At 37.2% G+C, this 14,494-nt stretch overlaps 1 protein-coding gene across 6 annotated transcripts in view; it reads right to left on the bottom strand.

Moving 5' to 3' along the window:
• Positions 1 to 14,494, bottom strand: part of ADAMTS6 (ADAM metallopeptidase with thrombospondin type 1 motif 6) — a 149,989-nt gene that overhangs the window by 23,247 nt on the left and 112,248 nt on the right. For 5 of the 6 annotated variants that reach the window (XM_032096390.1, XM_032096389.1, XM_032096393.1 and 2 more), the window contains 5 exons: positions 13,592 to 13,725; positions 11,754 to 11,877; positions 11,116 to 11,196; positions 6,363 to 6,526; positions 4,534 to 4,672 (listed from right to left, as the gene is read on the bottom strand). In XM_032096390.1, the coding sequence (XP_031952281.1) occupies positions 4,534 to 4,672; positions 6,363 to 6,526; positions 11,116 to 11,196; positions 11,754 to 11,877; positions 13,592 to 13,725 (642 nt within the window). Of the gene's footprint in view, positions 1 to 3,837; positions 3,927 to 4,533; positions 4,673 to 6,362; positions 6,527 to 11,115; positions 11,197 to 11,753; positions 11,878 to 13,591; positions 13,726 to 14,494 lie in introns of all 6 variants that reach the window. The other variant, XR_004237550.1, reaches the window with a different exon arrangement.

Below are 14,494 nucleotides of genomic sequence, written 5' to 3'. Positions count from 1 at the left end.
GTAGACAATATCCAATGCTGTCCTCTCATCCATCCAGACAGCTGTTTCATTGGAGAAGGCAATCAGTTTGGCCAAACACCTGATTACCTTTAGTGAATCCATGCTGACTACTCCTGATCACCTTCTTGTCTTCCACATGGATAGAGATGGCATCCAGAATGAGGTGCTGCATCACCTTCCCAGGGATCAAAATGAGGCTGACTGGCCCACAGATACATTTGCTTTCTTCCAGTTCTCAGCACGTCTCCCGATTGTCATTACTTTTCAGAGGTCATCATGAGCAGCCTCATTACGATGTGCACCAGTTCTCCCAGCACTCATGGATGCATCCCAACAGGGCCCATGGACTTGAGTAGGTCTGTCTAGTTGTTTCAGACCAAATCCTCCTTCACTAAAGGGAATGTTCTCCTTTCAACATCTCTTCACCCTGGTCTCCTGAGCCAGGAATCCCTGAGGCCTGGTCTTGTCAGTGAAGATCGATGCCAAGGCATTCAGTAACTCCGCCCTCTCCTCTTCCTCTCTTACCAGGGTCCTGTCTCCATCTAATATTGAGTCCACATTATCATTTTTTCCCCTTTCGTTATTGATGTATTTGAAAAGACCCTTTTTATTATGCTTAGCCAAATTTAAGTCTAGCTGGGCATTGGCTTTCTAGTCTCATTTCCATTTACCCTGACCACCTCTCTATATTCAGTCCAGGTGGCCTGAGCCTGCTTCCATCTCCTGTATATTTTCTGCTTATACTTGAGTAATGACAGTAGTTCTTCATTCATCCACAGAGGTCTCTTGCCCCCTTGGCCCAATTTCTTTCTCACTGTGATGCAGCATTCCTGAGCCTGGAGTGATCCTTGAGCATCAATCCACTCTTTTGGACCCCTCTTCCCTGCAGGGCCTGTTCCCATGGGATTCTTCCAAAAAGATCCAAAAAGATGAGGTTAAAGCTAGCGCTCCTCAAGTTCATGGTTGTAATCTTTCTTGCTGTCCTGCTACCTCTTAATATAATACTGAACTCTACAATTTCATGGTCACTACAGCCAAGGTTGCCTCTCATATAAGACTTCTGCCTTTTAGAGGCAATCTAATCATGTAATCGTTTCTTTCATGAAAAACTCTAACTTATCTCCTAGATCATTCTATTGAGAATACAGGGGATCAGGAGGTATAATGTCTACTGTGAAGAGCCCATTGACTTCAGGTGCCTGGAGGAGTTTTCACATGAGACAATTAAATTCCTTGAAAGCTTCAGAGACCAGAAATTAAAGAGAGCTACGTATACAATCATGAACTCATAATTAGCAAGTAAGAGTGTAATATATGCTTTGAGTTGCTCAGTACCATAAGAAACACACAGGGGAAGCAGGAATGGAATCCAGACCTCTGGCTCTTGAATTGAGCTGTAGTAAACAGGAAACCTTTCTCCTCCTTCCTACCATTCCACTTACTATGTCTTCTTATTCTTTAAAGCCAAGACAGATCCTAGAACAGAGGTTCTGTTTGAAAAGTTAACGCATTTTTATTGTTCTGATGTAACTCCTCAGCACAGCAGAGATGAACGTAATATAGAAGTCCAGCAGAAAAGACAGCATGTTACTATTCAGAGATTGTAGGTTCCTCCTAGCTTGCTCTCAGGTTGTTCCTTGACTCCTGCCTGCTCTAGTTACCTTTCTCCAAGATAAGGCATACTAACGGCTCTAGGAAGAGCTAAATGCAGTGGATTGCTCTCAAAACACTATGAAGAAGAAACAGCACAAAAAATCAGACACTTCTGCCATATACAGTACTCCAAAACTATTTAAACTTTGTACTGCCACAATGTCTTTATGCTCTGTTTCATGACATTCAACACATATGCTCAAGTTCACTTTGGTTACTACATCAAGTAATATCCATGTTTTAAGAGTCACAGACTTGGTCAAAATAAGCAACGCAGATACAGTTAGCCTGATTTAGAAAAAAACTAGACTTAAGCAATGTTGAGTGGACATAAGGTAGCCTGTTAACAGCCTCTGAAAACAGTCCCTGGTCAACTGGTCCCTCTTTAATAGAACACATGTAACTACAGAAAACAGTATTTCATAATCATTCTTATTTCTGACATGTCCTGGCTTCTAAATACTTGCAAAGCTGATGTTCTTCTAAGACAGCTTTTTAAGTCTTACATACACCTAGATAAAAAGACATAACCTTCAAACACAGACAAGTTCAGAGATGGACAGATTTGCCTACAGCTTTTATATAAACCCTACACTTGGCTATAAAAGTATATCTGGCTCTATGTTATCTGGAGCTTTCCTAGATCAAGACAAATCGTGATCAAACTTAATTAGCCCATAGGCTACAGCAAGAGGCTGGAAAATGTTGGTGCCTTTAATTTGTTCACAGTCTTTTCCTAATACACAATATATTTCTTTAATCTCATAAATAAAAAATAAATTCCATGCCAATATTCTTCACACATACTTACCCTTTTTTACCTTCAGTGAGAAATTCTTTAGCTGTTTAATATTGTGTTGTATTTTGAGGTCTATCAAAATGTGTCTTTTAAAGACCGAGTTCAAGCATGGACTTAATAATGAATACTATAGAAATAAATAAAGCTATACAGTGGTTTCATTTCTAAGCTTCCTCAATATTTCATATTTATATTAGCTAAATTTTCCAGTTAAAGCTTCTGTCTCTTCAACCTTTGTCTCCCTTTTCTCTTTTCCTGACTCAGCTCCTCCTTAGAATTGTGTCTTCTTTTGGCATATGGAGAAAGGTGTTTCATAAACTGAGGGGAATAGCAGGTTCTCTCACAGAGAAACCAGATATATTTTTTAACATTAATTACAGCTACAATGAAATATTTATTTATGAGTATGGTGCTCAGTGAAAATAAGCGACCACAGTATATCCTTTAATTAAACTGAAAGAGAGGAGAGAAAAGTGCCTGATTTGGCCACCATAAGCTACCAAAGAAAATCTCTCCTCCACCTCCTCTGATTTTAAATTAATAAATACATGCTGCTTTTAGGGATTCACAAATCTTCCCTTGAAATCTAATAATTACATCAAAATTTTTTAATCTAGACTAGTACTTACTCCTTCAGAGCCAATTATTTTTTCCACTGTATTTTGTCAAATGTGTGAAATGACAATGACCTTCATGGCAGAAGATCCATGGTTAAAATCTTTACCTAAATCAATGGGAGCTTTCCCATGACTTCAGAAAGATCATTAGCTCATTACCATCCCAAAAACCAGGAATTGACAATACCTTTAAGGTTCTGATCATTGGAACTTTCTTTCTCTAGGAACCAGGCACTTTTCTTCTTCGTACTTCTCCTTTAAAATGTTTTTTTCCCTGCCACACTTACCATTACTAAAATTGGAGTTAAAAAACGCAATCTGTCAACCAGCAATCCAACAAGTGAACATAAAAATATTGGGAAAAGTTGGCATCATCCTCTATTTTGTTTCAAGACTTTCTCTAGTGGCACAGAAAAGAATCTGTGTTGTCCTTTGTGTATTATGTAGGGTTGGCTGTATTTAAACTGTAGACAACTAGAAACAGCCACAGCAGCTTCCAGCAGAAAGGTGAGTCATGATGGTTCTAAACATGAATACTTCCCACAGACAGAAAAAACAAGAAAGTGACAAGTATTTGGTCCAAAGGTCCTTTAAAAAATATGGCGTCTTCTTCTTGATACGGGCTTTCCACAGTGCCGTAGAAACTGAAATTCTGAGATGCATTTAAAGCGCTCTCCCATATCTTCTGGAACAGAGGTATGTTGGGGAGATGATTCATTCAGTCTCCAGAGAGAAGAAAGATACTGTTCACACAGCACTTCTACTCACCAGTCCTTGCAGCAGCAATGGTGTTGGCTTTGAAGGAAGCCAACTGTCCTGCTCTCCCAGCCAGAGGTAAAGAATTGCATTGGTGGCCACTAGAGGGAGGATTAGGAATACAGTAAGTTGTGGGCAAAAGCCACCCATGATGAACCGCATGGGACAACCTACAAATCCCCCACTGCTGCCCGAGGGCAACAATTCTCAGATATTGCTATGGGCTGGCAAGCAAAATCCAATTGTTAGCATCTTCTACAGAGGAGCTGCCAAAATGCATCCTAAACTTTGGTGGCTGGAGGGTAGGAGGGCTGACTAGGATTGTGTGAAGCACACCTACAAACACACAGAGACACATCTCTTTATTTACTGCCTATTTTGCCTTCTCACTTTTAATCTCCTTACTTAAAACTTCTGATGTCCTTTATCAGCAAAGCTCCTGTGAAAAACAAACATACCAGCTTCAAGGGAGTCTCAGAATTATCAGCAGAGAGAGACACTGTGCCAAGATACACTGTATTAACAAAAAGATCTGAACATATTAAAGGTACTTAAAACCAACAAAATCCGCTGTGATTAAAATAAATGTTTGTTAAGGTTCGAGGCATACCTGAAAGAAATGTTTTCAATTAGTCACCTAGATAATTATATAGTGAAGTGCATCTTGCAATTCAGTTTACCCTGTAGCTTGACTGGGTGGTGTCTTACCTCCTGCACAAGTGGCAGAACATTCTGACCAAGGCAGATGATTCCATGCAAAGCCAACCTCATTGTCTCCACTGCCAGTGCGAGAGATTGGAACATTGAATTTATATTTTATCCCCAAATTCTGTTCCTGCAGCAGAATCTGTAGTTGAAAACAACTGGTTATACCATTAAAACAGGCAAGCAAAGGGCAAACACAGTGACATTTATTCTAGGCACGTGCTGAGTTCTGCTGAATGGGAAAAAAGTAATAAAGGAAGTCACAGTCATTCTATTTAGATATCCCCCAAAAGAATCTGTGATAGAGAAATATTTTTATCTAAGCTGAGCTTTATCTTTTTTTTCTCCCTTAACACAATTTTATTATTTCTGTCAGTTCCTTACTCCTGACCAAATTGTTTGAAAAAGCTAGTTTTCACAAAATTAATATCTTCATGGAAACTAACTTGAGACCTGAATAATTATGGGAGGACAAAGCTGGAAAAAGACATTACTGTAGAAACATGCAGCAGTTCTAACTGAAATCTTGTGAGGAGTACAAGCCACAATTGAACCTATCTCTTCCCTTGTTAGCCCTTCTAGTGACTACAGTACATTACATTACTTCCAGTAATGATAGTAACACCAACAGACTGTTGCTGAGGCCATTGTTTTCTCCTAATGCAATAGCCAACAACATAAGCTTGGTGGAATCACACCTGTGATTCCTTTAAAGGAATAGCAAAACTCTTGCTGCAGCCACATCACTGCAGGTGACACAGACACAAGTGCAATAATCACCATGAGTTTTTGTCTATCCTCACTGTTGAACTGTACTTCTACAGATTATGTGTCCAACACTAGCCTTTGACTCTCTATCAAACTTTTTTTTCATTGCTAATGCACGTTAGATGCAGCAATCTGACTCACCTTGGAGCTACTTTTCATCCATTTTTACTTTCTCTTACATTTTGCAGAAGCATATCTGCCGACCTCCACAGGGCAAAAAGAGCAGAGAACTTTCAGAAAGGAAGTCAGTGACACAGACTGAATGAAAGAAGCCACTATAATGGTGTAACTCATTCTGTGTGGACTGTCTAGCTTATGCACAGCTACAGAAGGAAAAAAGATTATTCAGGTGTTTGGAAATGCTGCCTAAAATGTGGATATCCATGCAACAATTATTCTATACAAAAAAATATCCTATCTGGCTCAAGCAATCCCTGAACTGCAAATCTGGCAGCTGACAGAATACACTGGGAAAGTATCACCTTGTTCTTACACTCCTCCTCAACACAGTAGTGAAACAGCAGGCTCACTATTGCCTGTTGTCAGAGATGATATTAGGATCCTGGATCATACCTTCTGTTACATTCTCATACTTTATAAAATGTTTTAAGAGCAATGTATGTCACAGGAGTATACTTTAACACGCGTCATACCATTATACTCATTCTGTGGTAAGAGTATATATGGTCACACTCAGGCTTAAAGCTACTGACACGTCCAGAACTGTTGGGAACTGTCAAGTGTTGGCAGTATGCAAAAATACGATATATGGCCCATTTACAATTTTGGCTACCCCTACTGTGAACCACATTTAAAGAGATGTGGTTCATTTTCAGTGAGATTTCCTGGTGCTCTTCTGACTTTATCCCTATTTCATGACAATGTTTGCCAGCCAGTTTTGAAAGGTAGGAAATCTGTGTTAAAACACTCACACAAAGTCCCAGCTACGCAAGCTGTATCCTGTTTGTAAACTCAACCTATTTTGATTTCATTAATGGCATTGTCTTTTCTCAGAACACAAATACACATTTCAATTTTCAAAAATATATTTATTATAACTTTACCATGACTATGAGGTTTTCTGAAGTAGGGCCTAGTGCTTCCAGAGACTCTGGTTCATCTGTTGGCCTCTTGTAATGGAAAGCTGTTCCAGCAACATCAAACTTTCTTGGCCAGTCAATAGTCCAGGCACCATTAATATAGTAGTCATCCTCTTCAGATTTTAAAGCTTAAAAAAAAATACAAGCCACCTAAAAATTGGAAGCAGCATTTATAATGGAGAAGCCATTGTAAATTAATCTACTAATCTGTTAGAAGTATGTGAGATTCAGCTCTATATCACTGTTTTTTCAAACAATATAAAGCCTTTTCTTTAGCCCTGGTCAAAATATCCTTCATGTAAATCAACAATTTTGCCTCTGCAATAATCTTCAATGTGCAGATTATTTTGCACATTTCAACATGCAGATGCTGTATGAAATGAACCAGAACGCCTCATGTAACTTGAAATATATCTTCAGCTTTAAAACTGACTCCATGTGCAATGTATGCTGAACTACATGAGATACATGCATGCCTGAAATGTATAATCAGTTATCAACCTCATGTTTAGATTAAGAAGCTGGGGGCATGGAATAAGTATCACAGACAATGTGCAGAGGAAAAAAAGAGAAGGAACATTGAGTCTGACATACGGCACCAGTTGGCTGTTGTTTTATTGCATATGTCTACGACTTTTTCTTTCTCCTCATTAAAGCACAAATACAAGATATTTCTACTACAACTGAAAAATTAGCTACTTAATCTGGTAAGATATTTTATCCTTCTTAATTTACAGTGTTGAACCATAAAAGCATTGTAGATAAAACAGAAATTTCATAGCTAACCGACCATTAGGATGGGCAAGCACATATTATTCAGGGATTTGTATTTGATATTTTATTAATAATATTAAGTTTCTAAATATGAAACTGACATTGTATCTTAAGGTGAATATTCAGTTAATTAACTATTGACTTCTTGATTTAAGGTGAAGATTACCAAGTTTTACATAGTTTATTTATTTTAAATAAAACATGTTTTTAAAGTAAACATTATGGTTGGAACCCCATAGTGAAAGCACATGTCATTTTTGGTTGAGACAAATAAGTGACTTTACTGGATAGGGAAAAACTTCACATCATAATGTAAAGGAGTAAGACAACTTCAGTTATCTGACACTTTATTCTCAACTACATGTGTGTGTTAGTTTACCTTAAACAGAGAAAATGCCTTGGTTATGCTTAAACTGTCTAAAACAGATCAGAGAGCATTAATGTGAGTGGGAGATAGTGCGAGAGGTGGTACTGTTCTACTGGTGACAATGATATTCAGCAGAAATTAGTAAACATTTCCATCAGCACCATAAGGTCTGAAAATTAACATACCTATGCTATATGTGCTTAAACTAATATACATCCAAAAGCAAAGCAGGTAATTTTTTACTTGACTGCCAAAGCAAAATGCATTTTCATTCTGTAAATATATTTACCTAATGTGAGTTGTTATGCACAGGTGAAGGCCACAGCTGCGAACAGTAGTCCAATAATTACATAATAACAATTATGCAGTGGTATAATGCTAGTAGCATATGAGACAGAAAGAACAAGTTCATGTTCCTAATCAAATCGTTTATGAGAACCTGAAATGCAGGAAGCCCACAGAAAACTAGCATAAGAGGAATATAAAGCCATGTGTCACCTTGGATCAAGCCATTTAAGGGAAGATAACAGCATTACTAAACATGCAGTTTTTTCTGCAGCTCTGAACACAAAAAATTTTGTTGCTGCTGGGTTATCTGTTGGAGAAATCAGTTAAAATATTGTACTATTTGTGCAGCTGCAGAAATGGGCTTTACACCTATTTTGTCACGTAGAGAGCTAACTGAATTATCTAACTGCACCCCAAATTTGAGGTCATGGCTTTCAAAGAACTGCATTCTAGTTTAAGGAACTACCGGATGTTTGCTGTGAGTTAGTTTGAAAGCCTTAGTTTGAATAAAGGAGCCAGTATGACAACAACAGAGGAAGAGGGGTTTATTTTTTTGTATTTTAGAATTATAGAATAGTTTGGAAGGAAAAGGACTTTTAAAGGTCATCTAGTCAATAAGCAGGGACATCTCCAACTAGAACAGTCTGACTACTACAAAACTGAGAAGGTTTAGTATACTTTCAAATGGAGAAATTTATTTCTTAAACTGTAATCATGTATTTGGCAGTACTGCACATAAGAAAACATATAGTAATATGCATAAATGGTTATTTTCAGTAGAATCAGTTCTATAATCTTATTCATGGTGTGGCCACACAAAGAGCTGTCCTGGAACAAGAGGAACTCCATAAAGACAGAGAAGGAGCTGTGAAGTGGACACTGCCACTGAAGAAATATTCATAAAACAATACCCTTGGGTTTTGTACTTAAACATAATAAACTCATTTTGCTTGTCTAGTTCCTTTAAGGGAGCAGACAAATCAAAGCCTTCCTTTCCCCAGAAACTGGTTATCCTAAAACAGAGATCTGGTTCACACTCAATGAACAAAATACACCATAACAAAATGAAATAGCCCCTGCAACTTCAAAAGATTATCTTTCACTAGGATATAATGGCACTTTTGAAAGCTGAAAACACAAAAAACTAGTAAAGGAGAGGAAGCACCCATTTTGTAGTCAGGGCTCTGTGGCATGAAACAAGGTAGTGAGGGCAGAGCCTGAAAGTCCAAGAATCCCTTGAATTTGTGACAAGCACATAAAAAAGGTGTTTATGTACAACTTTACGTTTTTAGATCTGTGGCCAGATTAAATACCAATGACATTGTATGTATTCTCTATTTAAACCAAAAAACTTGTATTTTTCATTTATTTTATTCAGACGGTGCCAATCAAAATGCTTTTCCAGCATCCTCTGCTCTACTCTTAGAAAAGAATGACAATCAACTGCAGCAGCATCTTTGTTCTGGTTTTCAGCTGTCCATTGAAGAGTTCTTGGCAGATAATGACCATGACAAGATACATAGCATGACTCCCTCCTGCCACCTCTCTTTGAAACGTCAGTGCAGGATACAGAAGCAAACTTAAATGTGGTATATTTTGACATGGGAGAGGGGTCCTGGGGAGCATGATGCTGAAAGAACAGTAAGCACTCAATTGCTGGTAGTGTTATTAGTCCTGCAGAATGGAGGGAGATTGACTGTCTGCTGAATTACAGAAGGGTGGGGCAGGCAGAAAGAAAGGTAGGCATTCAGCAGTAAAAGGTGCCTTTATTTGAGGAGGTATCTTTTCAGCTTTATACTGGCTAGCGCTTGTAGTTCAATGCCTTAGAAAGCCTCGAGCAGCCCAGAGAGGTAGCACGGGCAATCTGGCACTTTAGTAGCTCTAGAATCGGTACCTGTATCAGCTGCAAAGCAAATACCATCAGCAGAAGCAAAGAGGGAGAAATACAGCTCCCTGCTCGCTCAATTTCCTCCAGTTAGAAGCTTTCAAAACAAACAGACGACAAGATGCTCACAGGAAGGATAGCAGAGCCAGGAGAGGGCGGGGCCTCCCTCGATCGTCTCTTGTATCCGGAGAAGGGGAAAGGCGAGGACTGGGGGCGGACCCGGGGTGACCGGACAGTGAGACACTGCTGAAGAGTCTGAGTTACATTTGGTTTTGCCCACGCTTAGAACAAAGGAGCTCAGAGCACATGGCAGAGGCAAGTGTCTTTGGGAGGGGGAAGGGAAGCTCAGAACAGGCAGCAACAATTATTGTCAATATAATCTACTTAGGAATTCATGTTCCGATGAGGATAATTGCCTTTCTAACTCACACTCACACACATCACAATCCTTTCCAACATGTTAGTGTTATTTACCACCTACATGCACTAAAGACTGAAAGAAGTCGCCTCAGCAGTTGCTTTTCAGCTTAAAGAGGTAATAGCTTTTGCTAGTGTTAATTTCTTAGATTGCTGTACAACTAATTAGCTCTCTAATCCATTTCTGACTAAAACTGGTGTTCTTGAACCACTGTCAACTGACTGCTATGCAAACCGAGGTACATAAACTTTCAGCAATGCATGTTCTCTGGAGTTTGACTAAGTCAGATCTGTAAATATCAGTACTAAAAAAACAGAAAGCACATTTAACAATCTCCAGAGAAATGAGTAAAAATCTGAGACTCTGAATTTAATCCTAGGCTTTACAGCAGGCTTCCTGAAAGATTTCAATTAATCACATACTTTTTCTGCACCTAATTTTCTTACCCAGAAACCAGGAATGGTGTCTAGAACCTACAATGCAGCAACATTGTGTAATTGATACATTGAATTCCCTTGAAGTAAAGAGACAGGATTGTTAGCATTTAAGTAACTTAGGCTGCTGATGAAATAAAATCGTGGTTTTAAACAGTTTAATCCCCCAAGACACTTTCCAGATGGAAGACACTACTTCACAGTGGGACAGGAGATTATTTGAATTTTATTTCCTTGTTACCAAGTATTTTATTTCCTCATATTGAGAATTATTTCCTCATCCACTTCAGTTCAAGTCTAACACTTTAGCTATAGTCAAGTTGGCATGATTTTGCACTGAATGGACAAGGAGGAAACGCGTAGCTCCATTTAAGAGAATACACCCTAACTCACTACTAACTGTCTTATCCCAATTTAGCTGTATTAACAGCTAACTATTCCCTCTGCTGCTTCTATTGTGTATAAGGTTTGGCCAAACCAGGAAATGTGCTTTCAAATCACAACATAGACTCTGACTTAACAACAATCTGCTATATAAAGAATCCCCTTACCAATGTAGTTTTTTGACATCGCCACTTCTCTTACTTCAATGTGCACAGAACCTCTTGGAATTTGAACCACTTCCATATACCCTGTAAGACAAAGATGCATTTTATTTGCTGTTGCTTTCTTTCATCATTTTTAAGTAATGAAAATAACCATTAATGAATTAATTTTAGTAATAAATTAGAATAATTTTAGAATAAAATTAGTATGAGATATGGGATTCAAATGTACTTGAACATTTTCTTTCATGTGATACAAAGGAAAATTCTTTAAACTTCACATAATTTTTAACTGATGGCAAGAACTTATGTATTCAGGAATTCCTTTTTAAGTGCTAATAAAATATTTTCAACACTGTATTTTAAGGAATTAACATTTAAAAGGGCCTTAGGATCATAGATAATTCAAGTGGTAGAGGATTTCAGTCAGCCATTTAGCTCAACTTCCTGTTACAAGTAGGGGCAGCTAATAGATCAGACCAAGTTACTCAGAGCTTTATCCTGCTGGGTCATGAAAAACTCCAGAGACGGAAACTGTACAACAGCAATGTCATGCTGGGAAGTTAGTGCTGAAGACAGCACTAATATTTGCTAAAGAGTCATCTACACGCATTGTGCAACAGAATGGACATACATGTACATACCTCCTCTGGGCAATGAATCATTGAAGAAACCTTCAATGGCTTCACATGTACTCCCATCTCCTCCACAAACACGGCATCTATCTTCCTTAGCATCAGACCCCAAAATATTATCACAACCTACATGCTGAGAGCAGATAAAAACAAACATTTTAACAGCATGATGGTCATGCACCACTATTTCTGAAGTTTCTTTCAAGTGTTCAAGTTTGAGATATTCAGTTCTTTTTATCTACTCTATTTTTGATAACCAAGACTTTGGGTTCTCACTTGACAATGAAAGAAGATAAAAAAGGAGAATAATTCATGTTTTGGGTTGTTATCAAATCTTGATTAATAAAAGCCTTGCATTTCTACTGTGACTTCCAGTAAGGGATTTCACAGTGTTTTGCAAATAATATAATTATTATACTTATCAATAAATGATTGCTGATGCAGTTATTTGATATTAAAACAGCTGCATGCCATCTATATTGCTTCTTCAAGGTAAACATTTGCTGACAGCATAAGTAGTATTCGTAAGGCATTACAGCTTCATAGACCATATTTCCAAATGCTGCACGGGAAACTTGAAATTTTAATAAGTCTGAACATAAAGTGTAAATGACTTCACAGTAATAATAAATGCTGAATGAAACATAGTGAAAGGCTGAACAGCATGCTGTAATAGATGAAAATAAAGTAAAATAAATTAAAATAAAGACAGAACCATTGGGGAAAAGAAAAAAAATTAGGATGAAACAAGTAGGTTGTAAACAGAATAAAGACTGCAGCTTGCCAGTATTTTTCCAGAAGTCATACAAAGAAGAAGGTAGCTACATAACTGTCTAGCTGTCTTTGTTTCCTGTCTAGCACTATTATTTGCCACCTTGTAAACAGCTAATACACACTTCATAAGAAAAGTTAAAATACTTTAAATAGCTGACAAAACATTATTATTTCAACTATTTACATTTCAAACTACTAATTCACCAAGATGACAGACACCCAACTTTCTTCACAGGTCATTCTCAACTTGAGATTTTTTCCATCAGTTTACTAAAACATGGCAAAATCTTTTGATCTCACTATGTCATTCAATAAACATACATCTTCAGCCCTCCATTTAGCAAAGAACTTCAGCATTAAGCTTTAGTTATGTTAGTGGTTTTGTTGAAATCAAATAATTTTTAGAGTCACCAGTACTTTTCAAATGTCTAGACTAAGTACATAATTAAATGCTTTGCTAAACTGAGGAAGCATTGGAATGTTAATAACCAAAAAATACGGTATAGGACGCCAATTCTATTGAAATTCTTGTACTATAGGAATTTTACAAGATAATCAGATTTTTAGTAAATGGCAAATACTTACATCATAATACATTTTTTCCTAGAACCACAGAGCAATAGTGATGACTTTCTGTTCCAACTACATTAACAGCATGATTTTTTGCAATAGGATGAGCTAGTTAAACAAATTAATATGTTCACATTTAGTGTTTTTCAACCAGAGTGAAGTTCTAACTGAAATCATGGAACAGGCCTTGGAAGAGAGAAAGGAACCTGTTCATCTCCTGTTGCCATTTCCATCAGCTCTTCAACAGAAACCATAAAGCAAGTATTTTATCTGCCAGATAAAATGGCAGATTCTACTAATGTCTTTGAGAAGTTACTGAAATTCAAATTATTCGTCTATTTTATGCAATACCTTTCTTAACTTTTTGTCTCAATCTTACACTTTTATTAACAATTTGACCTGTCAACACTTCCTTTTATGTAATATACAAGTACCATAACTAAATATAGCTGACAGCAGACACAACAAAGTAATCCATAAGTACTTTATAAAACATTTGTAACCTTGCATTCTCCATTGATACAGATATCCAGTGAATCAGCATTGCACTGAGTCCCATCTATCACTGCAGGAGCACGTTCAGTGTAAAAATTATACCCTTCAGCCAAGCAGTTTAATGCACATGGTTTAACCCCACCTGGACAACAAAAACAAATGAAAGGAAAAAAAATTAACAGAAACCTTGAAAAGTTAAGGTTTAGTTAAAAATATTATACATAAACAGATCTGAAATAGACAATCTCATACCTGACAAATATAAGGTATACTGTTTATTTAACTTCCCCTTACTGATTTATTTGACTCTTCTTTTTTGCAAAAAATATTATTTCACATAGCAATATATGTCAAGGCTGGCTGGCTCCATAATGATGCCATTATGCCAGCACAGTCCTAATGATTATTGAAAAATTTAAAACAACAAGGATACCACTTCACTATTTGAAAAGGAGGAATAGCAAGAGAATGTAGTGCTAGAAGTATATCAAAACTGTGATCAGAATATCTGAATTGAGAGTTCAGTCCTGTTGAATTACACTCAGATCACATGATCGTGATGACCTTCCCTAGGCTCTTAATCTAAAAAACTGTTTGTAAAACCATTTAGGCTGTTAAGTTAAAAATCATTGGTAAAACCATTCAGGTCAATAATGTATTAAAAACACAAGTTATACCCTCCAGCTTTAGAATTGGAAAATAATTCATTAAACCATATTCTTATAAATAATGCAATTATTGAAGTAGTCTTTAGAGACTCCTATAAATGCTTTTACATCTTTCTCCTTTTTGTAATATTCTGACTTTAGGAAAGGCAAACTTATTGCAAGATTACTCAACTCATCACTGTGGCATAAGAGGCACTTGCAGATCACCTGGAGATACAAAAATGCTGCTAGCAAGGATTTTCT

Source organism: Corvus moneduloides, chromosome Z (assembly GCF_009650955.1).
Source record: "Corvus moneduloides isolate bCorMon1 chromosome Z, bCorMon1.pri, whole genome shotgun sequence".
Classification (NCBI taxonomy): Eukaryota; Metazoa; Chordata; class Aves; order Passeriformes; family Corvidae; genus Corvus; species Corvus moneduloides.
Note: the sequence above shows the minus strand (reverse complement) of the source record. Positions and strands in the feature narration are given on the sequence as shown.